Below are 25,117 nucleotides of genomic sequence, written 5' to 3' on the forward strand. Positions count from 1 at the left end.
TCAATACGAATAGAATTGTTAAAGCAATATTGACATTTTTTTCCCAAGTTAACAACCTACCATTACTTCTCTTCCTTTTTGTCATCAACAGAAAGTTATAATAAGGTATATAAGGGGAATCACATAATATCAAAAGTTAAAAAAATAAATAATAAACATAATATAATTTCTCATGAAAATGAATCTCCCCCTTTTTCATTTAAGAATATTTTCCAAATTAAAGATTGCTTAATCTTAGAACATTCCCAATTTAAAGCATGATCTAGAAAAGATATATAGGAGAACATATGCATTTAAAAAGATATATAACATGCATTGAATAACACTATTAGAGCATACAATTGATCATTCAATTTTACCTAGGTATATTTAAAAAAAATCGTATTTTTAATCCAAACCTTGGTTTAACAATTATACCAATTTTATCAATGTGATATCAAATGTTATATTATTAACAAAAATTATACCAAATGTTAGCAAAATGATAAAATGATATTGCAAATTAAGCTTTAGAAGGGATACCATTACCAAGGAATGATAAAATCTTCTTTTTTGGTTTGCCGATGATGGCTCGAAAATTCAAACAAGGAATGTATGAAGTCATGGTATTTTCATTTGATTAGCAAGTCTTAATATACACTATGTATTTTTCACATATGGAAGTGTGTATTTACAGGATAGGAAATGCAATATTTATTTTACATATGGAAGTGCGTATTTATAGAATAGGAAATGCAATATTTATTTTCCTTCCTTTGCAGCCTATAGCGTGGAGGGGCAAAATATGAAAAGACTACAAATGCAATTTTTAATGTTTTTACTTAAGGTATGTTTGGTTCGAAATTTGAGAGAAAATATAAAGAAAAGAAAATATAAATGAAAAATATAAGAAAATAAAAAAATGAGAAAATAAAAAATAAATTTAAATTCAATAAATCATTTTTATGTGTAATTTCAAACTTATTTTAGTTATATTAAATTTATAATGTAAAGATTAAATACTTTGAAAATATATAAATTTTTAACTAATTTTAATTATATATATTTTTTGTATTTTTTATAATACAATCAAATATAAGAAAATATTATTACTTTTTGGACCAACCTTAATCTTAATGCATACCCCAATTTATGGACTAGTATGTAGATGAGCAACTTTATTTCTTGAAAAGAAATAAGCAAATGGAAGTTTTTTTTTTGAAAGAATCTAATTTCAAAACGTCTATTCAACCTCCCATTTTCGAATGAATATCATTTAACATGTGATTTCATAAATTATTGTTTTCAATGGCGGAGCCACAGGGTTAGGAAACTATACTTTATACACTAAGAATTTTTTAAATCATATGGTCTAGTGTGATAAAAACTAGGCAAAAACTTCTTTAATATATATAATTAAATAAGATTAAATTTATAAAAAATTAAATAGCACAAAATTTAAAATAAAAATAAATATATTTAAAATTTTCAAATTTGAGAAACTTATTTAATAAAACATCAAATATCTAATTAAAAAAAATCATTTTTATAATAAAATATCATTATGAATAAGAAAAATAAATTAGAATAATGATTCCATGGATTTTTTTTTCTAACAGTTATGTTTAGAATATTTATAACTACCATTAATGAATAAAAAATACAGATTCTTAGGCGGGTTCAACCCTTCAAGTCGAATAGAAGTTGGGTCCGGACTCACTGTCATGAAGATGGATTAGGCGGGTCAATTCATTTCTCCATTTGCAATTTCGAAGTTGTAAGTTGATTGCATTTCTCACACAAAAAAGACTCCAATCACAACTTTAGTGATGATCCCTCACAACTTCTGTGGTTAAGAATGAGAAAAACTAAAAATTCTTGAAGTCATGTTTAGATGTCCTGCCGCACAAAATGTTGGTGATGATAACTTATAAATAAATTCACTCTTTCCACCTTTTTCGAATCATTAAAACTTAACCCTAACTATCCCATCTTTTTTCCAATATTTAACATTGATATTTTGGTGTGAGATATTGGTGTAAATTAAAATCTTATGTTACCAAAACCTTTACCGACTTGATTTTAGAGTTTCAGGGTTTTATTTAGTCTCCGTTGTATAAATATTAGGTAGCAGAATTGTGATTAGTAGACCGACTTGATTTTACAGTTTCAGGGTTTTATTTATATAAATATTAGGTAGCAGAATTGCGATTAGTAGATTTGGGTTTTATTATTCAGCTTTTTATTTATGTTCTAATCTTGTCATTATTTTATGTTCGGGAAGTTATGCATCTGGTGATAAAACTTAATTGGAATGTGATGCCTCACATGAATGGATTTCTAACCCTTTTTTTAGAATAAGGGAAAAATCGTTAAATCGTTAATCTTTTGCTTTGTGTTGTTGCTGCGGAAGTTACTTTTTGTATCTTGGATTCTATGTCTTTATACGTTAATTCCAATTGTAAAGCAAATAAAAACAAATATATTTTATTTATAGAAAAATTAAAATTTTGTTTACCTGAAGGATTATTGATTAAAAGGATAATTAAAAATCTAATTTTAAAAATCTAACCCATTATCAATTTTATCTTTATCTTTTTTTTTTAAAATACCTTTATTTTTATAAAATTAATATTTTTTAATATATACATGAATCATTTGAAATAATTAAAAGTATTTATGTAAAGTATATTTTCAAACAAAAATATAAAAAAGATTAAATTTATAAATATGAAGATTATCTCATCATTTTAATCAATTAATTTTAAAATAAATATGTGAAATAAAATATCACCCTCCTAAAATTTTCATTATTATGAACGAAATTTCAAAATTTATAATATTAATAAATTTTATTTTTTATATAATCATCACCATGACATTAATATATTAATAAAAATAAATCTTATATATGAATCTATTTTTATGGTGTAATATTATTTATTGAAATTTATTTTTAAAATTTATTACTAATTAAATATCAAGTATATAAATATTTTTCAATAACTTCTTTCACTATTTTATAATATTTTTCAAAATATTTTCAAATAATTTTTATAATAATATATTTTTAACTAAATATATTTAAGAAAGAAAAAAAAGGAAAAACAAATATGATATTTTTACTTCAGTTTTCTTAAAGCAACGGCATGACGAGATCAACGGCTGGGAGAGGAGGCCACTAAAACCCTACGTGACTAAAACCTTACTTTTTCCAGGTTTAAGTAAAGGTTTCCGGGGTGAAGTTTTAGGTTTTCAGGTTTTAGAGAGCGCCTCTCTCTTCTCTTCAATGGCTTCTCCGCCAGCAGTAGCAGCAGAGACGATCGAGAAAGCCGCCTCTCTCTTCTCTTCAATGGCTTCTCCCCCAGCAGTAGCAGCAGAGACGATCGAGAAAGCCACAACAGCGCTTCTCAAGTGGCAAGCTTCGAAATCAAATGGCCAAAAGCCCCAACTCCTGAATCAAGACGAAGATCGATTCATCTACCTCATCCTCACCCTCAAGAAAATACCACCAAAAGGCCGTACAAACCCCCACAAAATCCCACTTCCGCATCCTCTTCACACCCCCCCAAATTCCGAGCTGTGCCTCATCGTCGACGACAGACCAAACTCCCATCTCACCTCCCAAGCAGCAAAAACCAAGGTGAAATCTGAAAACATACCTGTTTCGAAGGTTCTGAGTCTCTCCAAGCTTAAGTCCAACTTCAGGCCTTTTGAGGCCAAGCGGAAGCTCTGTGATTCCTATGATTTCTTTTTGGCGGATAAGCGGATTGTGCCTTTGCTCCCCAAGCTGTTGGGGAAGCATTTTTTCAAGAAGAGGAAGATTCCGGTGGCGGTGGATTTGGGTCACAAGAACTGGAAGGAGCAGATTGACAGGGCTTGCGGGTCGGCTTTGTTATATTTGAGGACCGGGACTTGTAGTGTAGTGAGGGTGGGGAAGCTTTCTATGGAGAAGGAGCAAATTGTGGAGAATGTGGTTGCCGCCATTGATGGGGTTGTTGAGTTGGTGCCAAAGAAGTTGGCTGGGGTTCGGTCGCTGCATTTGAAGTTGTTGGAGTCTCTGGCTTTGCCTGTTTATCAGGCGGTGCCAGATATGAGATTGAAAATTGAAGGAGTTTTGGCGAAGGAGAGCGAGGAGGTGAAGGAGGAAGAGGAGAGTGGGAGAGTTGAGAAAGGAGAAAAGAAGAAGGTGGGAAAGAAAGGGAGGATTCATGAGGTTCGCTACATGGATGGTGATGTTGGTGGACTGTTGGAAGAGGGTGAGTTGGACGGTGATGGGGACGAAGATGATGATGAGGGTGACAAGAGTGCAGATGATGAGTTGGGTGGTGGTGAAATTGTCGGTAAGAAGAGAAAGAAAGAAAAAACCAAGAAAGAACAGGCCCTTAGCGATTTAAATGGTGAGAAACCATTGAAGAAATCAAAAAAGGTGAAGAAGGAAGATGAGGAGAAACAAAAGAAAAAGAAAGATAGGTTGAATGTGAAATCTGGAGAAAAATCTGGCGGAAATAAGAAGAAGGATAGACTTAATAAATAAGAACTATCATGCTGTCGAACTTCTTTTTGTAACAGATTGATCTTCTGGAATTTTAAATTCAGCATTGCGTTATAACCAAGTATGGTTGTTTTCTTGAGATAGTAGATTTGTGTTTTATTATTCAGTTTTTCATTTATGTTCTAATCTTTTTATTGCTTTCATTTATGTTCTGATCTTGTTATTGCTTTGTGAATATTCTGGAAGGTCACTTATTTTGTATTTCAGTTATGGAAGAACTAAATTTTCATCGGTTTTAATTTTGGAATTTAAGAGGAAAAGTTTTGTAAACCTTTTCTTGGAACAATTTCTATATTTTAATGGTATGAATATAAAACCTCGAGATACAATGATGTCTGAATTTCCTCAATGACTGTTTTGTTTCTTTGTCCTCAATGCTTCCTTTCTTTCTTGCTGTTGGTGATAAGGTTGTTACAGTTAATCTTAGAAGTTTCTATTAGGTTTCTGCTGATTCTTAGTTGTTGTTGTGGTAGTTATTTTTGAAACACTTAGACATATTTGCAAACAGTGGAGGTGTGTAAACATGAAAGAAGTAATCTTGTGAAGGCTGGGTAATGAAGAAATGAGAGCTGAACAATGCTTATTATGTATTAAAATCTATTTATTCTATCTTCCTGATTCCTTCCACTTTTAACTTAAATCTTTCTTATATTCCATGCTTCAATCCAAACTTGTTGCAGAAAAATTAATGAATTTTAGCTTTTTGATATATCACTTCTATCATGAACATAAACAACATTGTTGTTTGTTGCACATGCTATCTTATAATTGCAAATTGGCATACTTGAGAGATTGGATGGTCTCTGTTGGTTTTCTATTTTGTGACTCAGGAGTTGCTAGAAAGATTTGTGAATTTTATGAGCAGTCTTAGCAATTTGAACAATTTCTAATCCTGGAAGCGTTTGCTTCTAAACAATAGAATTAAATAGTAATAAACAAGGCTAGGTGTTATTCAAAAAATAGTGCCTGTTTGTGTGTGGAAAGAAGAACCTTTTTCCCTTTCCATGAATAGAAATAATAAAGACCACACAGAAAACAGGGATTGATGATATGTTTCCAAAGAACTGTCTTCAAATGTATGTCCTGAAAATAAATTACCTGAAGACATGGGAAGTCTTTCTTATAGCATTCTGAAAAATACTGTGGCAATAAAAAAACAATTTGGAATATGAATTTGCAAAATTGTTTTCATTTTTGCTACCAAACAGGCTTTTACTTATTCATTTCATAACATCTTTGTCTAGTGTATCTATCTATGGGAAAAGTTTGATGGTTGGGATATGTTGGTGGTTAAGAGAACAAAGGATTCGTTTTGTTGCTATGGGTGACTGGTTAGGGTCGGCAACTAGCTTTTACCATTAAGAAGGGGAAGAAGGTTTCCTGGTAAGGTAGAAGAGTTGAAGAGGACCTAGTTTCTCTTAGTTCAACAAAAAAAAAAAAAAAAGAAAAAAGAAAAAAAAAAAAGAGGAAAAGAAAAGAAAAAGGAAATTTCCCCTATGGAAACCTAAAACTAGTGCCATGGGCCCCATGACGTCATTTTGCTTATGAGAAAAATGCTGGATTCTCTCATTGCTTGATCAATAAACCCTTTTATTTGTAAGAATTTTGTTATTTATAACCTATAAAATGATTTTTTTTTTTTTTTTTTTTAATTTTTTATTTGTAGTCTTCATCTCCTTATCTGTTGCTGTCATGCCATTTTTTCACAACCCTGCCAAACCTTCAAAACAATCATCAATGAAGTGGTGCCTTCCCATACTGTTAGTCCTTTTCCTTTTAGTTGTTTAACCAATATCATATAGTACAATATTAGGTCTGCCACAGTTAGATTCTTAAGCATTGCTGCAATATAAAGTATAAAAGTAGGATGCTCACTCTTCCTTTTGTATTCTTATCTTATGTTTGTTTCTTCAGAGGATATATTTGTATATATATGGATATTGGGGAAAGAAATTGTCCTTTGTATTTTCAATGAAGTATAAAAGTAGAACAATTTTTAATCATCTTTTTAATATAAACATTGTAATTGGTCTTATATTCTCCTGAATCCCATGATTCTGTGTGCTTCCCTTTTCATATTAGGTGCCATTTTAATGCATCTGTGCTGTTTATTTTTGAATTTTACCGATCTGCTTCCTTTCTGCAACTATAGTGTAGATCTCTGGGCATAGGGGCAAAGCTTTCTCTGTTTGGATGAATTTGGATTTTGTGAAGGCAAAATCTGTATATACAGCTTGACTTAGCTTGTTTACTGCAAGGGCCACAACTTTATGCTCTGCACACCTAACAGAATCAGTTATAGCCTTCTAACCATCTTTTCTGGGAAGCATATGCTTGATTGAGCACAAGCAATATGAAGTACGAGATTGTTGTGCATCTTAATATTTTGCAATTTGTTTTTGTCATTATGTTTTGTTTTTGTATGTCAAAATATGGTTGTCACTTGGAGAACTATCTAAAATGAAAAACTTATGGCTTATGAATTGGAATTTCTTGCGAGAAGTTGTGGAAAATAGGCTTGGGGCAAAAGTGGGTGGGATGGATGGATGAGGTGGTGTATGTCATTGGCCTCCTTTTTGGCCTATTGATTTCTTTTGGAGTTCTAGGGGCCTAAGACAAGGGAAACGCCTCTCTGTATTTATTTGTTTTGGCTATTGAGACTTTCAGTCGCCATTTGATAAAAGCAAGGGAAGGAGGTTTCATTTCTGGTTTCTCGATGGGCAGGGTTGTACAAGGGGGAGTTGAGATGTCTAATATTTTATATGTTGATGATTCTATCAATTGTTCCCTTTTTATTTTTTCTGTGAGGCCAAGGTAGAGCAGCTGAAGTATCTGAATTGGACACTTTGAGGCAATTTTTGGGTTAAAAGTCAATATGGAGAAGAGTGAATTGATTCCATTTGGAAGGGTAGAAAACTCAAATGAGTTTGCTGTTGAATTGGGATGTAAGGTGGGGGGGCTTCCTTCTACTTACCTGGCCTTCCTTTGGGAGCCCCTTTTAAATCAGTGACACTGTGGGACGTGGTGGAGGAGAGATTCCAGAAAAAGGCCGGCCTTGTGGAAGAGACTATATTTATAGAAAGCGAGGAGACTCACTCTTATTGAAAGTATGCTGCCTAGCTTGCCTATTTACCCCATGTCATTACTAGTGATGTCTATAAGGGTGAACTTATGACTTGAGGATCCAAAGGGATTTCCTATGGGTTGGTAGAGCTTTAGAGAGAGAACCTCATCTAGTCAGCTTTTCTATTGTATGAATGGCTAAGAAAAGAGGGGTTTTGGCATCAGGAAGCTTTCTGCTCTCAATGAAACTTTGTTGGTCAAGTAGGGTTGGAGATTTGCCTTGGAAAGTGAGTCTATGTGGAAGCAGGAGATAGCTGAGAAGTTTGGGGGGGAAGGTGGTGGGGGTTGATGTTATGGGTGCTAGGGGAGGGGTATGAGGTCAGTTTTTGGAAGGCTATTAGGAAAAAAAGGGAGGTTTTTAAAAGCAAAGGGCATTTCATTGTAGGGAATGGGAGGAAAGTTAAATTTTGGTTGGATAAGTGGTGTGGTGATGCTGTACCAAAAGCCTCTTTCCATGCTTTTTTTGCCACTGCCAAATCTAAGAAGTCATGGGGGTCAGATATGTGGGAGCAAAAAGCAGGTGGTGGGGTTGGTCACTGGAGAAATTGAGATGAAAGAACCCAGTTGTATAATCTGTAGATCTACAGTAGAAGTATGCATATATAGACATTTTGATGGAAATTGAGATGAAAGAACCCAGTTCTATAACCTGTAGGTCTACAGTAGAATAAACTTGAAAATTTGCTGAATGGGAAACTGGTCAACATTCTTGAACACATCTTGGTATGAAGATGTTTTAAATGTTGTTTTTCGTATTACAGGTTAAAAAATCTTGGTTGGATTTTGGCAGTCCTGCTATTGAGCATGCACAGAGGGCATATATATCTTTGTGCACAAGCATCATCTGTAGTGATGTTTAAGATATGCTTTGTTAGTGTTCAAACACATTCTATTCTACCACGACTTCCTGGTTAAGTAGAGGAAAAGTAGCACATGAAGATGCATTTGGGTTTTGGCTGAGTGCTTGAGGAGTCAAAAAACATGTTATTAGGGTTATAGAGTATGTTTAGTCAGCCTATGCTAGGGCTTCTGATAAAAGTTGACAATTTGACACGCTCCCATGTGGTACCATGAACTTGAGATTTTGTTACAGTTGACAATATATTTAGGCAGTGGAGAGAGGGTGGAAAAAAAAAGAGATTTAGAAAGTTAATTTATTTGATTGTTGTTACATGGATGTATTTCACAGAGAACAAAGAATTTTATTGCAAAAATTAATTAATCACAGAAATTAATGCAGGGTGATTTAGTCTATCAGGGAAACCTCAATGGTTGGCATTCAGGTGGGAGACCTTGATGAGACCATTTGAAGTCAGTGCAGTGTTTGTAAACCATGCATCAAAGTTTCTTATGGTCTACAGCATCAAGCTCTTGATCCTTCCATGCATTAAATGCAATGAACTGGTGGACTTAGGGACACAAGATGACTCGGATGATCAAACACAGGCATTAGCTTTAAAGTTCCTGTAGGAGGCAGTGAAAAGGAGCTTTTGTCCAGTCAGTTTTCACAAGCCCTCCTCTTGTTGCTCGGTCATCAGCACTCCAGAGGCTTGAGTAAATTCTCATGAGTTGTTTGTTGGGGAATGGAACATCTATGGATTCTCTGTTGTTGAATACTCTTATTGGGGTGCTATCCACCAAGAAACTGTAAGGTAAAGGTGGAATACTGCCATATTAGATAGGATGCAAGCAAGTAAATTTTAAGAGATTCAAAGTGAGTGCTCCTAACATGTTGCAATGAGGGTTGCAGATGACAGAGTTATGTGTGAAAGGTCGCCGTGGGGTCAAACCAGAGATAGAACTGCTGTTCCCTGTTTTCTTTCCTGGGTGAACAGCACACATTGGTATGAAGTATATATGGGGTCTCCTGAGAGGTTGCCCAAGAACTTGTAATCGAGCTCATCATGATTTGGTCCTAGAGAAGATAACTGGAATGGATATACAAGTTAGCTATGAAATCTTAATTGTTAGAAATGACAAATCGACGATGGCAGGGGGTAGTGTTGGTTAATTATCACATAACATGCAGTGACTGTGCCAGCTGAGTTGCCAGTACAAGTGGATCCCTTCCAAGTAGATACTCATTCTTAGATTGAAACCTAGACCCAGAAGCCTTGTCCAGAGAGGTTAAGTATCTTGGCATTTGCTCCAAGTAATATAGAAGGCCTGGTGGAAATTGCCAGCTGAGGCAGCCACTAGAGAAGTCATGAATAGGGGAAGCAAAAACTCAACCTCTCCTTCTTACAACCATCCATTTTCTTCACCCTAAAATTCAATAAAAATCTAGAAAATGTGAATTAGCAGGGATTTTTCTATTTCCCTCTTTCACTTGAATTAATTTTTATAAAAGTTTAAGGTATTAAAGAGGTATCTATTAAACTTTTTATCTTCATTATAAAAAATATATTATAAAATCTAAATTGTCAGACAAGAATGAAAATAATGCGAATTGATTTATAAAAAATCCGACTTTTAAAAATATATTATAAAATCTAAATTATTGGATGAAAATATAAACAATGAGAATAGATCGTGTACAATTCATGAAATTAATATACAAAGTAATGGGATTGTACTTAATAATACATGTAATATGATGTAATTGTTCTTAATTTTTGGTACACACCGAATCGGTTTTGTAACCACATATCCCACAACCATACTTTTAACCATCATCGCATTCAAAAACTGCCAATTCTATGGTGAATTTTTCTTTTACACGACATACGGTACTTAAGCCATGAAATTTCAGGAGAAAGGTGACTCCCAAGGCATAGAGTCTCGAGTGAGTGGTGTCAAAAGGCTCAAAACCCTAACTTAAGCAAACAAATAAAATAATAATAACAGAGGGCAAAGTTAAAAGGAAACAAAAAAAATAAGGAAAAACATTGGAGATGCAGTCCTGCTCTTGTGCTCCATGGCACATTTGCAAATTCCCCATCCCTAACCAATTTCACAATCATCGTTACCTATCTCCTCGTCTTTATCATCGTAATCTACCTTCCCGGCCTTGCAAGCACCAAACCCACCTCACAAAGATCTGCGCCCTCACTCTCCATCCCACAAACAGTTGCAGCAAAGAACAAGAAATAAAAAGAAACAAGAGCAATTCACAACCCAGTCACACCCCCAGCCAGACCAATATTTTCTTACATGAATTGTACTCTTCTACTGAAAATTTCAACCAAAGCAAGACGACCCAGGATCCTGAAGAGAGGAAAATCAACAGCAGTCGGGTCATTTTCACAAACATGTGGTGGGCGGATTTGAAAGCAGCATTGGGCCAAAGGTTCAATTTTGAGGGAATCATTTGCTCGGCGGTCGTGCTCGCCAAAGACCGCCATTTAGCACTGCCACACGTTGCCGTCCCTGATATTAGGTACATTGATTGGGCTGAGTTGCATAGAAGGGGTTTCAAGGGTGTGGTGTTTGACAAGGACAACACCCTTACTAAACCTTACTCTCTAACACTTTGGGAACCTATTGGGTCTTCTCTGCAACAGTGCAAATCGGTGTTCGGACACGATATTGGCGTATTCAGTAACTCGGCTGGTAATTCTAGAAGGATTCACTTGCAATTTTCCCGTCGTCGTTGTTAATGATGTTTTTCTTGATCGTGTGATGGAGTTCAGTACTGCATTGATGCTTTTGGCCTGACCCATTTGTCAATTTTCCTTCTTTTTGTTGTTGGTGACGTTTTCAATAACTCTATTGGTCTTTTAGCCCGATACTTTACATTTTTTTTTCTTGTTTTTGTTGTTGTTGGTGGTGCTGTTCTCCCAATGCAGTGTTTTATATTATTGATTTGGTGAATCAGGGCTATACGAGTATGACCCAGATGGATCAAAAGCCAGGGTGCTCGAGGGGGCCATTGGAATTGAAGTAATAAGGCATAGTAAGTTGCTTTGTTCACTGCTTCTTCCTTTGCTAAGAAAAAAAATGGAAAATAAATAAACAGAAACCAAAATAAAAAGAAAAAGAAAAAAAGAAGTGTGTGCCATGGCCTTTGTTCTTTGCTTCTTTGAAAAAAAAAAAAAAAAGTAAAAATTCAACTCAACTCAGGCAAAACAGTTATATTAAATTCAGTTAAGTGAAATTTCTTTTGTTTCCTTGGACTTCTCAATAATGAAAAAGATGCATGTTTCAATTTAATAGAATAAATTAGCATTAATTCCTGTCCACTGTATGTTGAACTAGGGGTGAAGAAGCCTGCTGGAACAGCTGAAGAGATTGAGAAACATTTTGGTTGTGCATCCTCTTTGCTTATCATGGTAGACATGAATTAAGAAAACTGATCAAGTTGTTCAGTTAGTTTCTCATTTTGCATTATATGGATTCATAATCATATCTATGGCAGGTGGGTGATCGGCCATTCACTGACATTGTTTTTGGGAACCGAAATGGTTTTCTCACCATTTTAACAGAACCATTGAGTCTTGCGGAGGAGCCTTTTCTTGTTAAGCAGGTTGGTCTTTCCTTACTTTCATTTTTTTAGTTACCAGTTGCCGCAAAGCATCCATATTCTTGAAAAGAGAACTTGCTGTGCATTTATCAGAAACACTAAAATCCCCATCCCATTTTAACCCTTTCATAAGATTCCTTGAATCATTCTGAAATCTAGTATTTCTTGTTTCTTGGGCATTTTAAAACTACTAATTACAACCAATTCCATATCACATCAGTTTATCACATAAGATTTTGAGGATTTCTAAAAACTTTCTATTTGGTTTGCTGATTCATTTAATATTAAAATTTATTATAAACTTTGATAAAGTAACTTTACCGGACTAACAGCAATATGTAAGCTGCTTGTCCAAATTTATGATGTGGATAGCTAGTCATTTGTTTTGAAAAGTTTGTTAGGTAAGCAATATTTTTCTCTTCTCAACTGAATCTTCCAAATCTCAAGTATTAGATACTGCATCGATCCATTCTGGTTACAGTAGATCATGTTCTCATGTTTTTGTGCTAATAAAAAAATTTGAGTCAACCACTTATATTTATTTATGTCTCTTGAATTTACACCATTTAGAAATGCACATATTCTTTATTTGGGATATTATTTGTTCTTCACAATTTTATTTTTCTTATGAAGTTTCTATTTTTTTTGCTTATCCATGTTGTGAGGCATGATTTGGTCACTCCTCAATGTGTATTCCTTCCATTTATACTTGGTTTTGTTTCAACATTTTCACATAATGGTAGATGTTTCCTAGCTCTCCTCATAGCATCTATATCAACTTCCATGCTTGATTCAAGAAACATATGACATCCTTCTGATGGAAAAGCGTTATATTTACCATGGTAGTCCTTCTGAATGGAAAAAATTTTCTGCCCATTTTGGGTGTTATCTTCACTTTACATAATGGCCATAAAATAAAGTTTACATTGATATTGAACTTTAAGATGCATAAGTTCTTGGAAATGAAACATCCCTTTGATGAATGACAATGTTGCTATCACTTTTTTCAAAGGCGTTCTTTAGGTGTGTTATGGGGCAAAGTGGTTCAAAACATGATGTGAAGCAGAGGACAAAAAAAGGGAAGCCAAAGATACATGCCTTAGGGGTTGAGGGTTAGTTGAGAAGCATCTCAGGTGAGCTTTTCACACCTTGTGGTGTGAGACAGAGGCCTTGATGGAGTTTTTGATGTGACCCAAATATATATATATATATATATATATATATATATATTGAGGCTTAGTTGAGAAGCATCTCAGATGTGCTTTTCACACCTTGAGGTGTGAGACAGAGGCCTTGGAGTTTTTGATATGACCCAAATTTACACACACACACAAATCAAATGAGAGAAAACCCTATCCTTTCCAGTGCTCTTATTGATGTTTCCATCCCAACTCTCTCTCATTGGCATTTCCATCATAGCTCTCTCTCGTCTGCATTGTTGACATCCTCTTTGATCTCTCTCGTTAGTATTTTGTGCTATTAGGTGTTTCGCTTCCTTTGTTTCATTCTTTTGTTTCTTCCCTGTTTCTTTCTCTCGTTTCTTTATTCTCTTTCCATTTATGTGGGACTTTCTCTCTCTTTCGATGTGCTCTGCTTCTCTCTCTCTCAGTGTCTTTTATTTCCTTTTCATAAATGGCAAAATTGCCAAAATAGATGTCTTTTATTTAATTTAATTTATTTTTTTATAGATTTTTTTTTACAGAATGGATGTCACTTGTATTTTAGTGAAGATAACAACATTGTAGAGGACTTAAGTTGATAGGGTTTCCTATGTGTTTGACTTATGTTTCTTATTTTAAGACTTAAGCAAAAATATGGAATTATTAGTATGGTTCTTTGACTTAAATTGACTTATTATGTGGTTTATCATTTATTTTATTTTATTTTCTATATATTTTAAATTATATTAAATATTTATTAATTATGAAAATTAGAGTTCCAAAAGGCTTACACCTCAACACTTTGCGGCTTACTCCTCACCTAACGCTTTGACCTTTAAAAGCTTTAGTTGTAGTTTACATGTGTCTCTTTAGGAAATAGGACATGGTAACGATGGACTTCCTCCTTGTGGAGGGGTATTATACTAGCAAAGCAGTTAGTATAGAACGAATACTTTCTTGCAGCCTTACTCCTTGGAAGGGCTCTTTCGTGAAAATTTCAAGAAACTTACCATGTTTGGGCTTGTTGTGGAGAAAACATTGCTTTAGGGCTCATTGGAGGTGTGGAAAATGTTCTTTGAAGGATGCCTTTCCCATTTTGGTTGCTATTTGTGAAGTGGATGAGACTTTAATTTTGCACCAAGGATTGTTTGTGGGATTCAGGCCTTCTATATGAAGCACAACTTAGATGGTTGGGAGATCATGGATGTTCTTTTTGTTTTTTGATAGATAACAAGAGCATGTATTAAAAAGTGCCAAAAAAGAGGGGGTGCACCCTATGTATACAGGCTGTATACACAAAACACCACAATACTAGCACCAACATGTACAAGGTTTGCCTGCAACAAGCCAAGCTATCCCCATGGATGTTTGGTTTTGTTGAAGTTTCTTTCCTCCATGTTTCTGAGGATGGGGTTAGAGGTGCTTATTGTTGGTTTCTGGATTTGAGGAAATTCCTTCAGATCTTTTTTCAACCTCATTAATTGCCTGTTTTACGGCTCTTTCCTGGTTAAGAAACAGTGTTCTGCTTATGTCATCTAAGACAACTTTCTTAATTTGGTCTACTATTTTATATGGTTCCTTACCATTGATCAGTTGAACATAAGTGTTTCTACTCCCTAATTGGTGTCTGATTTGTTTGTGTTCTGAATATTCACCCAGCCTCTTGTTTACTCTCTGTCAGTTTGTGGCTGTTATATGGTATAGTTTGCTTTTGGCTCAGGATTTCTCATTTCTTGGGTTTTCCTGGCCTCAAAGGATGTCTTCCGTGGCTAGTGCCCAAGAGGTTAGATGTTTTGGAAATTCACCATGAACATTCTTTCAGTCATAATTAGAGCAAGAATTTGTACTAGAAATTTGAGTGTCAAATTGTGTTACCAAATTCCATACCAAAACTCTGTACCTAAGTTGAATCCCATCCAATGCAATCCTCTAAAGGCTGAGATAACTTGGTTGCCTTTCCCTTACACATTGAAGATTCCGCAACCGCCAGTCCGAGTAACTTTAGGATAAGTGACTTGGAAACCTTAGTGTTGTTTTTGGAACAATAAAAATATGTTCCTAAAAGGTTTTAAAATGATATTTGGATCTAAATCCTTGGTGCTTGTAATTAATAAGTGACGGATATTTGGAATGGTTGCTTGAAATTGAAGTTATTTGCCATAAAAAGGTGAGAAAGTAACCAATCAGGGATATTTGAATGACACTTGGTCTAAAATGTTAGATGAGGATATAAGATTTTTAGATGAACTTCCCCCAATAAATGTTATGCATTCCATGTTTATATTAACCAATAAGAGATACATTTATTTTTTATTTTTTAATAACTGAGGAACCTTCTATGACCAAGCCCATAAGTCCTCCGTGGGGACCCAAACCTCAGGGTGTTGACCGCCCCATAACAACCAGTACTGGTTAAATTCAGGGTAGGACCACTAGGATGTTGAGAACTGGATTGTTTTCTTTAATTATGAGTGATCGAGTCAAATTTCCTGTGATGTTCCATTTATATTTTGTAAATTGCAATGACTATTTTGGTGGATGGTATTTGCCTTAAAAATCCATGGAAAAAAAAAATGGAGAGATTGCATTTCCTTAGGACTCCAAAACATACTATGTACTAGTATCTGAGTAATTTATTTCTGTTGTATCATGCAGAATACATATATTCACATCATGCCGATCGATACTCGAGAAACTCATAAATGGTGCATAAAACTGTTTGTAAAAGCAAGACTTATGGTTTTTATGTTGCCTAAGAGTTGTTTCCCTCCTTCCTAAATTATTTGCTTCTACTTTTTTGGCATTAGAAGTGTAGGTTTCTGTTTCTTCTTTCTCTCTTGATTTATTGCAATGGAATAAAACATTTACAGGTAAGGAAACTGGAAGCTTTTGTTGTGAACCGGTGTTATAAGAGAGGGTTGAAGCCAACCAATCACAGTCTACTGCCAGATGCACAGGAGTGTGTGAAAAATCCACCACCTCTTTAAGAGATATTGTGGATATATACAAATTCAATTATTCTTTTATCTTCCTGCAACCCATTTTGAGTTATATCATCATTCAGTTATGGGAACCACATGTAAAAATAATTATTATGGACTGGTGATTCTCTAATATTGACTAAAATCTAAGTTGACAGCTTCAAAAGGAAAGGCGAGAAGAAAGGAAAAGGAAATCTAAGAAGATATGCCATTGATGAATGACCCCACCCCCGTGCAAAGGTGGCTAGAAAAATTATGAAGAGTAAATGCTGTTCTTTCTGGGATTAGACTTGCATTAAATTTGGATTGCTCTGTTAGCCTTCAATTAGAAGTAGGTTTTTCCTGATAGGGATTGTTTTCATTTCCTAGTATTCTGGTTAGTTTGGTATTCTTTTGCATGATCTTCACATGGTGGGTTCTTTTGCTTTATGAACTAGTGCTTATTTGGAGATGCAGGACCAAACACCAGACTAGGGTGCTTCAAGAGTTCTTAGGAATCAGAATCGAGTATAAACTCCCCTGTGAATTTCTACTCAAGGTTCATTTTTTAACCATCCACAAGATAAAATTTAAGAGAAAGAACTCGATATCTAGAAGGTTCAATTCTAATTCATTTTGAACCAATGTGTACTCGTGAAACTTGTTGATTTGTCTAATTTGGCAAAGAATATGACTTATGGTAAGGCAGCTTGTTATTTCTGAACATGGATGCTCCCCTACCAACACAAATGAGAAATAAATAAACTTGGATGCTTGCCGGTTTGCCTGCATTTTTACTTAAATTAACTGCCTGTCATGCATCCCCTGCAAAGCAGAATGTGTAGGTGTATAAATACCGACATTCTTTGCTTTTGTTAAACTGTTTAGAAAGAAACTTTTCATGGCCTTCCATTTTATGGGAATGGGTGTGGAAGTTACCATGAAATGGCTTTGATAGTGAAGATGTTTAACTTAGCCACTTGGTACATTGCATTAGCCCGAGAACTTCCAAGTGGAATACCGATATATTTGGTTGAATGGGGCTCCTCAGATCCACTTTAAATTGAATGAAAACAAGGCTTCTTTTATGGTTTCTTCACTGTACGTGCATAAGGTCAATACGAGGCTTCCTTGGAATCATAATGCATCATAAAAAAGCTCTGATTAGATGCCAATTTTGCTTTTTGTCAAACTATGTTATTTTTGTCTGACTTTGTATTAAGGTTATGTTTGGTTCTCGGAAAGTACAAAGAAAAGAAAAAAAATGTTAAGGAAAATGATTTTCTCATGTTTGGTTGTCCTTTGAAAAATATCAAAGAAAATCAAATATAATTAAAACTAATTAAAAACTTATGTATTTTTAAATTATTTAATCTTTATATTGATGAGTTAAATAAATAAAATAAGTTTGAAGTAACAAAAAAAATAATTTATCAACTTTTAATCTATTTTTTTATTTTCCTTAACTTTTTCTTTCCTTCTACTTTTCCTTTGTATTTTCTTTCCCTCGCATTTTCCCTCAAATTTTCCGGGAACCAAACATAGCCTAAAGGTATTAATCTCAGGCTACTTGAAGTCTGTGTTGCAAAATCATAGCTGGAAACTTGAATTCATCAGGTCAACTAAGTGTTACAGACTTAAGCCTTTTCTAAGCATGGAGCAGGTTGTGACATAAGGCAGTCTACTGAATTTTGAGTTCCCTTCATAGACTGGGAAATTGTGGAAACTAGCATAAAAAAATCTAATTCTTTCTCACAATCATCTTCTTTGGGTTGATGAACCTTCTTCCCAAGTTCAAACATGAATGAAAAACTATATATAAAGATTTAAAAGAAAAAAAAGGTTGAATGAAAGCTAACCCCTCAAAGTCAGAGGTGCAGACAGTTTTGTGATGTCAGGAATGTGATGGATTAGGAAGAATAAATATGATGACGGATGATGAGCACTCTTATCTCTTGGGTTTATTGACCCTTCTTATTCAATCTCGAGAATACTTTCTCAAAAGAGACTACCATGGGAGGGAACAGATGAATGTTTCTTAAGCATGCTTCAATATTCTTCATCTGTAGCTGGTTAATATGGGCAAACAATGACATTGATTCCATTTTCCAAGGATGGTAGTTTGTAATTTTCATCCCATTTTTTACTCAAACCCCAGATCTAGTTCAATCTATGATGTATCAGTTCTCTCTTTCCAATCTTGAACCTACATCAGTGGCATAGCTTTTCCACATTGCCACACTGGCCTCTTAGCCATGGCCCAAAAAGCTCTCCTCCATTCAAAAATCACAACTTTGATCAGTTAAAGCAGCATTAAAAGAGAATTCTTAGGCAAGGTTTTGTCATCATGCCAAAGGCATATTTAGTTCAATTTTTGTGGTACTCTGACAGAAAGCAAAAGGCCACATCAACAGTTATACCAAGTGTAATTGTATACTAAGCTTTATCTCCAAGCTACTTATGCTAAGTAAAAACTTTTTCAGGACAGGTGCCTCATTCTCCTTAGTGCCAACCCTTGTTTACTGTTACAAATAACACACATGATAAGGCTGATTTGGCCCTTTGGGGGACCATGACAAGTATTCAAATACATGCGTTTATTCTTAGGTGTGGTCTTCCAAAACACTTCACAGGTAATAAAAGACAGCATCATGATTTAAAAACCATAACTTCTGCAGAACTAGAATCTAATAGTTGATGGATGTGATGACTCAAACTCTACCCTTGGCCCATTCAGAACTTCTTTTCTGTTGTCAGTTGTGACATGGAGTATGAATCACATTTCAATCTTCACTTGAATTACATAAATATCAGCTGTGAAGGGTGTTAGTGATTGATTAGTGAAGGTAGCTAATATACATTTTGAAGTAGGTACAAGTACCAAGTGTACAAACTGCAATCTTGTTTGTTGCTTTATATTATTGGCTTAGGAGAAATTTTGATGGGCATTTCTTGGAAAGGGAATGGGAGGGGATCCATGGTGATTGGTTCATCAAGATAGAGTAAGGACCAATCATAGTGAGTGACGACGAAATGCAGGAATATGAGGATATTTAGCTTAGCAAGTTGGTACCCTGCACACACCCTTGGTCCTCCCCCAAATGGAACAAAAACATATGGTGGCACGGCGCCAATTTGGGGGTTGTTACTTATATGGGATTTGGACTTGATGCTCAATTGATCATTAAAGAGTGCCATTACCTTCCATCCTCTGGGAATGGTGTATCCTTCATATTCAGTGTCGACTATTGCCTTTCTGAAGGAGCCAAAGATTGGAGGGAACAGTCGCATGCTTTCACGAGCAACTTGCCAGGTATACTTCATCTTCTTTATGTCTTCCAATGCTAGATTCTGGCCCGGTCCTTTGTTGTTCATCAAAGCAGCATGTTTTGGCAGAAGATGATCATCAGAAATTTTTTAAAACAAATTCATAATTTTAGTTTTGATGATAAGAGATTATACCTTGATAGAGGAGAGCCTAGCAGGTTGGGTGGTGAGCCAACATTCTAAATGTCATGGCAATAGCGAATGAAGTTGTGTCATGAGCTGCAAATACTAGCAATACCACATCATCCACAACCTCCTCCTCCTTGATCTCCCAGCCACTAACCTTGATAGTAAAATCCCTCCCTCCTCACCTTCCTCTACCCTTTTCTCCATCTCTTGCCTCTTCTTTCTCACTGCCTCGCTCTCTTTGCCCTTCGAGAACCTAGAGCCAGGAAGCTTAACGGGTGGAGAAAATACCCCCTCCAACACCCTCTCAAAAACTTGTATCATTTCCGGCTCTACATTGGTCCCTCACAAGCACTCAAAACACAATGGTAAACGTCAAAACTTTGGTTGAATGGTAGAGGCTAATGGTGTCCTGGCCATGCTATTTTGTATCTAGGTGGTACTGAACTGAGTTGCATATCTTGGGCACTAGAGTCTCCAGCCCAGCAAAGCTGAGACTTGTAGCTATAATCCGACGAACTCCCCTTGTTCTCCATGATGGAGTCCTTGCCCATGAGCTGCACCGATGCAGAAGTCCATGAGCTTATCACCAACTTTAACTCGTTTGACAAAAAGAATCGGTTAGCTTCCTCTCCGTTCACCACTACTGTTGGTGATCCCATTAGGCTTGTTTTAAAGATTTTTCCATATTTTGCAATCCGAGGTTGAATGAACTCCACATACAATCGATATCTACGTTGTGCTTTGTAGAATTCCACCGTCTCCCCGATCCAAGGAAGTCCCATTTCCCCTGGTGGTAGTTTCTTCTTGCTTGGGTTGTTAGTTTCTCCTCTGGAGGAACATGAGAGAGGGAACTGCGACTAAGAGAGACTGCCAAAGCAAAAACAAAGGTCATTTCCATAGCCATTAATGGAATGGAGAAAATTGACCCAGAACTCATACTTTCAGGCATATATACTGGTACCAACCGGGTAGGGGTTATATTCATATATAGTGGAGGAATAAGTTAACTGTGATCTCATCCCCAACATCACCAAGTCAAACCCAGTTGAGATTCTAAGAAAGTCAACTAATTAGAAGGTCATAATCTTCTCATCTAACCCATTATTCTTCTATTATAAGCAATCAAGAAATCTAATCTATGGCCTCCAATCCTCCTGCCCGGAGTTGACTTTTGAGAAAGATCACCGGATTCCGGGGCATCGAAACAAGCATGATTGGTGGTGGAACCGCATGTGGGCGGTGCATGGAGATAACGTTTGATTATGGAAAACTATTTTTTTGACTTATTTTCCAAAAAGTTTCTATACACCTACGTGTAATGCAAAAGTTTTCAAAATATTTTCCTTCTTTCAATTGTTGTCTAGAACATTTTACAAAAAATAACCAAAAGCACTTGAAATTTGTTTTTAAAAAGTTGTTTTCATAACAAATTATGGAAAACCTATTCTTTGTCAAAAGTCTTTCAAATATGCTTTTTAACCATTTTTTTTGTTTGTAAGAATAACAATTTTTTTTTTAAGAACAATTACCAAATAGACCTTGTAGATCATTTTTCTTAATGATTGAAAATCTTATTAAAATGAAGCCACATAAAGAATATGCGACTATATTTGAAATGTTTCATAAGCAATTCCTGTGAAAATATTCATAATACTTGGTGTACATATGAATTTTTCTCGAAATAGAAATTTATGGATTTGAAGAGTGGGGTACAATCTTTAATTTTTCCTCTAATTCTTCTTTGAAGAAGCTTGACTTGGGCTTTGGTTTTGTTTGACCTTGGAGCATCTTAGTCTTAGGCATACAGTTTGACTTGTCTTAGGTCAGGCTTGAACTTTAGCTTGTCTTCAACTTAGGCTTAGATTTTAATGTGTCTTGGACCGAGCTTGAACTTTGACTTGTCTCAAGATTAGGCTTGGGTCTGGACTTTGGCTTGTCTTGGGCTTAAGCCTGGACTTTAACTTGTATTCAACTTGGACTTAGATTTGGCACTTCGTAAGTCAAATTTGGACTTTGGTGTAGTTCACATTTATTGAGGGTATGAATGTTTGATCTTGGATTAAGGACATCTTGAACCTAATCTTTTTTTTGATAGATAAACGCACAAGGACATATTAGATAAAAAGTGCTTGAAAGGCGACCCAAAGCATACAAGGAGTATACAAGCGTTACCTAAAAAACAGGAAACAAAAGGGACAAGCACTCACCGGCCCTTAATAAGAACCCAACCAGTCCACAAAGTTAAACAAAGTTAAGGGGCCTACAACTATAGAAGATTTAGCTCAGGAAAAGAGATTACAAACAAAGGAATTTTTCAATCTTTGAATCAACAGGAACTCATTATAAAAAACTATCCTATTTCTTTCCTTCCAAACCGTCCAAAATAAGCAAAGAGGAGCTGCCCGCCAAACCTTACCATGCTTCTTGTCCTTAAAGGAAGCATACCAACCTAAAAGAGTGTCTTTAACCGTAAACGGAAGGACCCAATTAACACCAAATAAAGAAAACACGAGATCCCACAAAACCTTCGCCTTAGAACAATGAACAAAGATGTGATTTATCGTCTCCTCTTCAGTACAACACAAGGAACATCTGTTTGCTAAAGTCCAGCCCCTCCTCTTGAGTTGATCTTAAGTGAGAACCTTCCCCCATGAAGCTTCCCAAGCAAAAAAACCCACCTTTGTAGGAACATACAGACTCCAAATAATGCTCCACGGAAACGGGACTGCACAACTATGATCAAGAGAATTATAAAGGGACTTTACAGTGAAAATCTCATTTTTTGTCTCTTTCCACACCATCCTATCCTCCACATCAGCATTTAGCCTCTTTCCTTGAATGGTTGGAAGGAATCTCTCCACTTCCTCCACCTTCCAATCATTGAAAAGTCTAAGGAAGCAGGGAGTCCACCCTCCATCTTCCCCCATTGAATCCCGACAGTCCGCTACTCACGCATCTTTAGAAACCGCTAAATCAAACAAGGAGGGAAAGGCCTCGCAAAGGGAAGAGTTCCCGCACCAAATATCTTTCCAAAACCTCATCCTTTTACCATCCCCCACCGAGAATGAAACATCGTTGAGTAACAACAAACCTTCCTTACTGATTTCATTCAAAGCTCCACCCCATAACCCTCCCTAACCCCGTGAGTACTCCACCATCCTCTTACAACCCCAAACTTCGTACTAATTATAAGCTTCCAAAAGGAATCCCTTTCAATCGCAAAACGCCAACTCCATTTTCACAAAAAGACCCTATTGAGAGTAGAAAGATTTCTAATCCCCAATCCACCCTTCTTTTTATGAGAGCAAACAACAACCCACTTTATAAGATGAGACCTCTTTGATCTCCAGTGCTCCCCCTCCCCAAAGAAAATCCCTTTGAATTTTCTCAAGTCTTAATTTAACCACTCTTAGCATATGTAATAAGGACATAAGGTAGGTTGGCATACTTGTCAAAGTGCTTCGAATGAGAGTGATTCTTCCGCCTTTAGAAATGAACTGCCTCTTCTACAAGGCAAGTCTCTTCTGCATCCTCTCTTCCACTCTGTCCCAAACCATCACCGACTTATGTGAAGCACCCAAAAGGAGCCCCAAATAAGTGGTAGGGAGAGATCCCACTTTGCAGCCAAGCTCAGCAGCCAATAACTCAGCATTCTCCACTCTACCCATTAGCAAAATTTCACTCTTGTTCAAATTAATATGCAAACCAGAAGTGGCTTCAAACCACAATAATAACCAACTTAAAAAAGTCAATTGTTCTTGGGAATCCTCACAAAAAAACCAGCGTATCATCAGCGAACAGCAAGTGCGAAACTTGGATCCCAACGCTTTCCCTTCCCCTTATCTTGCCGCCTGACAAAAAACCCCCTCTCACTGCTCGGTTAATGAGGCTACTTAAAGCTTTGAACTTAATCTTTGTATCTTGCAGCGAACATCTTGAACCTAATCTTTGAAGCTTTGAACTTGATCTTTGAATCTTTAAAGGTTTATCTTTAAATCTTCAAAGGTTTGATCCTCAAATCTTCGAAGGCTTGATTGACAAATGGAGAGAAAATGGATTGACTGAATAACAATGGTTATTAGAGAGACAACTTGGCCGGAAAGGGCAACTCACTAGAGTAGATGGATGATGCTAAGTAACCGATAAATGAGCCACACCGAAAACAGTTCAATAACCCCAATTAGATTTAATATTTTTGTAATATAAATGATATATATTATCTTATATAATACTGTTCATTTTCCTTTTAGATTTTTTTTAAAAAATATTAAATTATAATCTCATCATATATTTTATAATTTTTTAGAAATATATATAAATTTATTTATACTTTTTTTATTATTATCTTGAAATTTTGTCCCATTATGTAAATATCAATAAATATATAAAAGATTTTTTTTAAAAAATATTATTTTGAATTATACAATCTAACAACAGACCAACCTAATTCAAGCAATCCGTATTTAGAAAAGCGAGGTTGGATTGAATTTGTATTGAATGCCTCTAGGTTGGAGATCGGATTAAATTGGATTCAAATTGATTATTTCTTTATTCTAGTTGGATTTAGATTAGTCATCTATTAAATCCAACTCGACAGACATACCAACATCATTAGAGAAGTTGAAATGAACTTAACAATAAGTTCCAAACTCTCGTACTTTGTATAATAAATAAAAAATGGATTTTAACTTTCCTGCGAGTATAATTGTCAAAGATGAGGTTCCACTTCAAGAGATAATTGAATCGATTTCTAAATGAGATCTGAAGATGAATTTTGAACAAGAAACCTTGTTTATAACAAATTGAAAGGCCTTCAATTATCTCTTGTGATCAACGTCATCAAGATCTCAAAAAAAATACAAGGCTAGCTCATGCACCAATTAATATGATACAACAATGTCAACAGGTTCAACCATCTACATCTAATGCATATGAAACCAAGCCATCATGGGACAGTAAGAAAGATGTTCAATTAACTTCCCACTTTCAATTAGGAAAAAGAAAGAACAAAACTCAGGATTTGTTAATCAAATAGGCTGAAATGGAAAAGTACTAAAAGACCCAATCCCCCATCCTCCATTCTCCATGTTAATGGACCTGCAGCAGGGGATGAGATGATTTTGATTAGCGTCGCTCATTACATTTACTGATGCCGGTGGGGTGTGAGTGTGAGAGTACATGCATGGGCCAGCTCTCTCTCTCTCTCTCTTACAGTCATATATGATAGAATTGAAGTCAAAAGGGAAGGGTTTGCAGATAAAACCAACACATCCCAGAGATGACACGGCTTTTGCTCTCATATTTACTGCTACCTATCATTTTTGTGCAACCACAACTACTTCTCTGTCACCCTCATTTAATTCAAAAACCACCCTTACTCCTCCCCATCTTCTTCTTCTTCTCGCTCTTGTCAATTGTGGAT

General features: G+C 35.5%; 2 protein-coding genes and 1 pseudogene across 2 annotated transcripts; 2 read left to right on the forward strand and 1 right to left on the reverse strand.

Moving 5' to 3' along the window:
• Positions 1-3,204: 3,204 nt before the first annotated feature.
• LOC117927262 (ribosomal L1 domain-containing protein 1-like) lies at positions 3,205-4,652 on the forward strand. Its single transcript, XM_034846713.1, has one exon. The coding sequence runs from the start codon at positions 3,269-3,271 to the stop codon at positions 4,514-4,516; it is 1,248 nt and encodes a 415-aa protein (XP_034702604.1). The 5' UTR covers positions 3,205-3,268; the 3' UTR covers positions 4,517-4,652.
• A 5,856-nt stretch (positions 4,653-10,508) lies between these two features.
• Positions 10,509-16,715, forward strand: LOC117927373. The gene is made up of 5 exons (XM_034846875.1): positions 10,509-11,209; positions 11,475-11,552; positions 11,855-11,928; positions 12,015-12,122; positions 16,150-16,715. Exons 1-5 carry the CDS (start codon positions 10,552-10,554, stop codon positions 16,264-16,266), a joined length of 1,035 nt encoding a protein of 344 aa, XP_034702766.1. The 5' UTR covers positions 10,509-10,551; the 3' UTR covers positions 16,267-16,715.
• A 2,437-nt stretch (positions 16,716-19,152) lies between these two features.
• LOC117926122 lies at positions 19,153-22,622 on the reverse strand (annotated as a pseudogene).
• Between the last annotated feature and the right edge of the window lie 2,495 nt (positions 22,623-25,117).

Source organism: Vitis riparia, chromosome 12, assembly GCF_004353265.1.
Source record: "Vitis riparia cultivar Riparia Gloire de Montpellier isolate 1030 chromosome 12, EGFV_Vit.rip_1.0, whole genome shotgun sequence".
Taxonomy (NCBI): domain Eukaryota; kingdom Viridiplantae; phylum Streptophyta; class Magnoliopsida; order Vitales; family Vitaceae; genus Vitis; species Vitis riparia.

Excerpts from the sequence above, each read along its gene's own strand:
- LOC117927373 (XM_034846875.1), top strand. The coding sequence starts at position 10,552 with ATGCAGTCCTGCTCTTGTGCTCCATGGCACATTTGCAAATTCCCCATC. Across the intron at positions 11,210-11,474 it reads CGTATTCAGTAACTCGGCTG|GGCTATACGAGTATGACCCA; the intron begins GTAATTCTAGAA and ends TTGGTGAATCAG. Across the intron at positions 11,929-12,014 it reads CATCCTCTTTGCTTATCATG|GTGGGTGATCGGCCATTCAC; the intron begins GTAGACATGAAT and ends TATCTATGGCAG.
- LOC117927262 (XM_034846713.1), top strand. The coding sequence starts at position 3,269 with ATGGCTTCTCCGCCAGCAGTAGCAGCAGAGACGATCGAGAAAGCCGCC.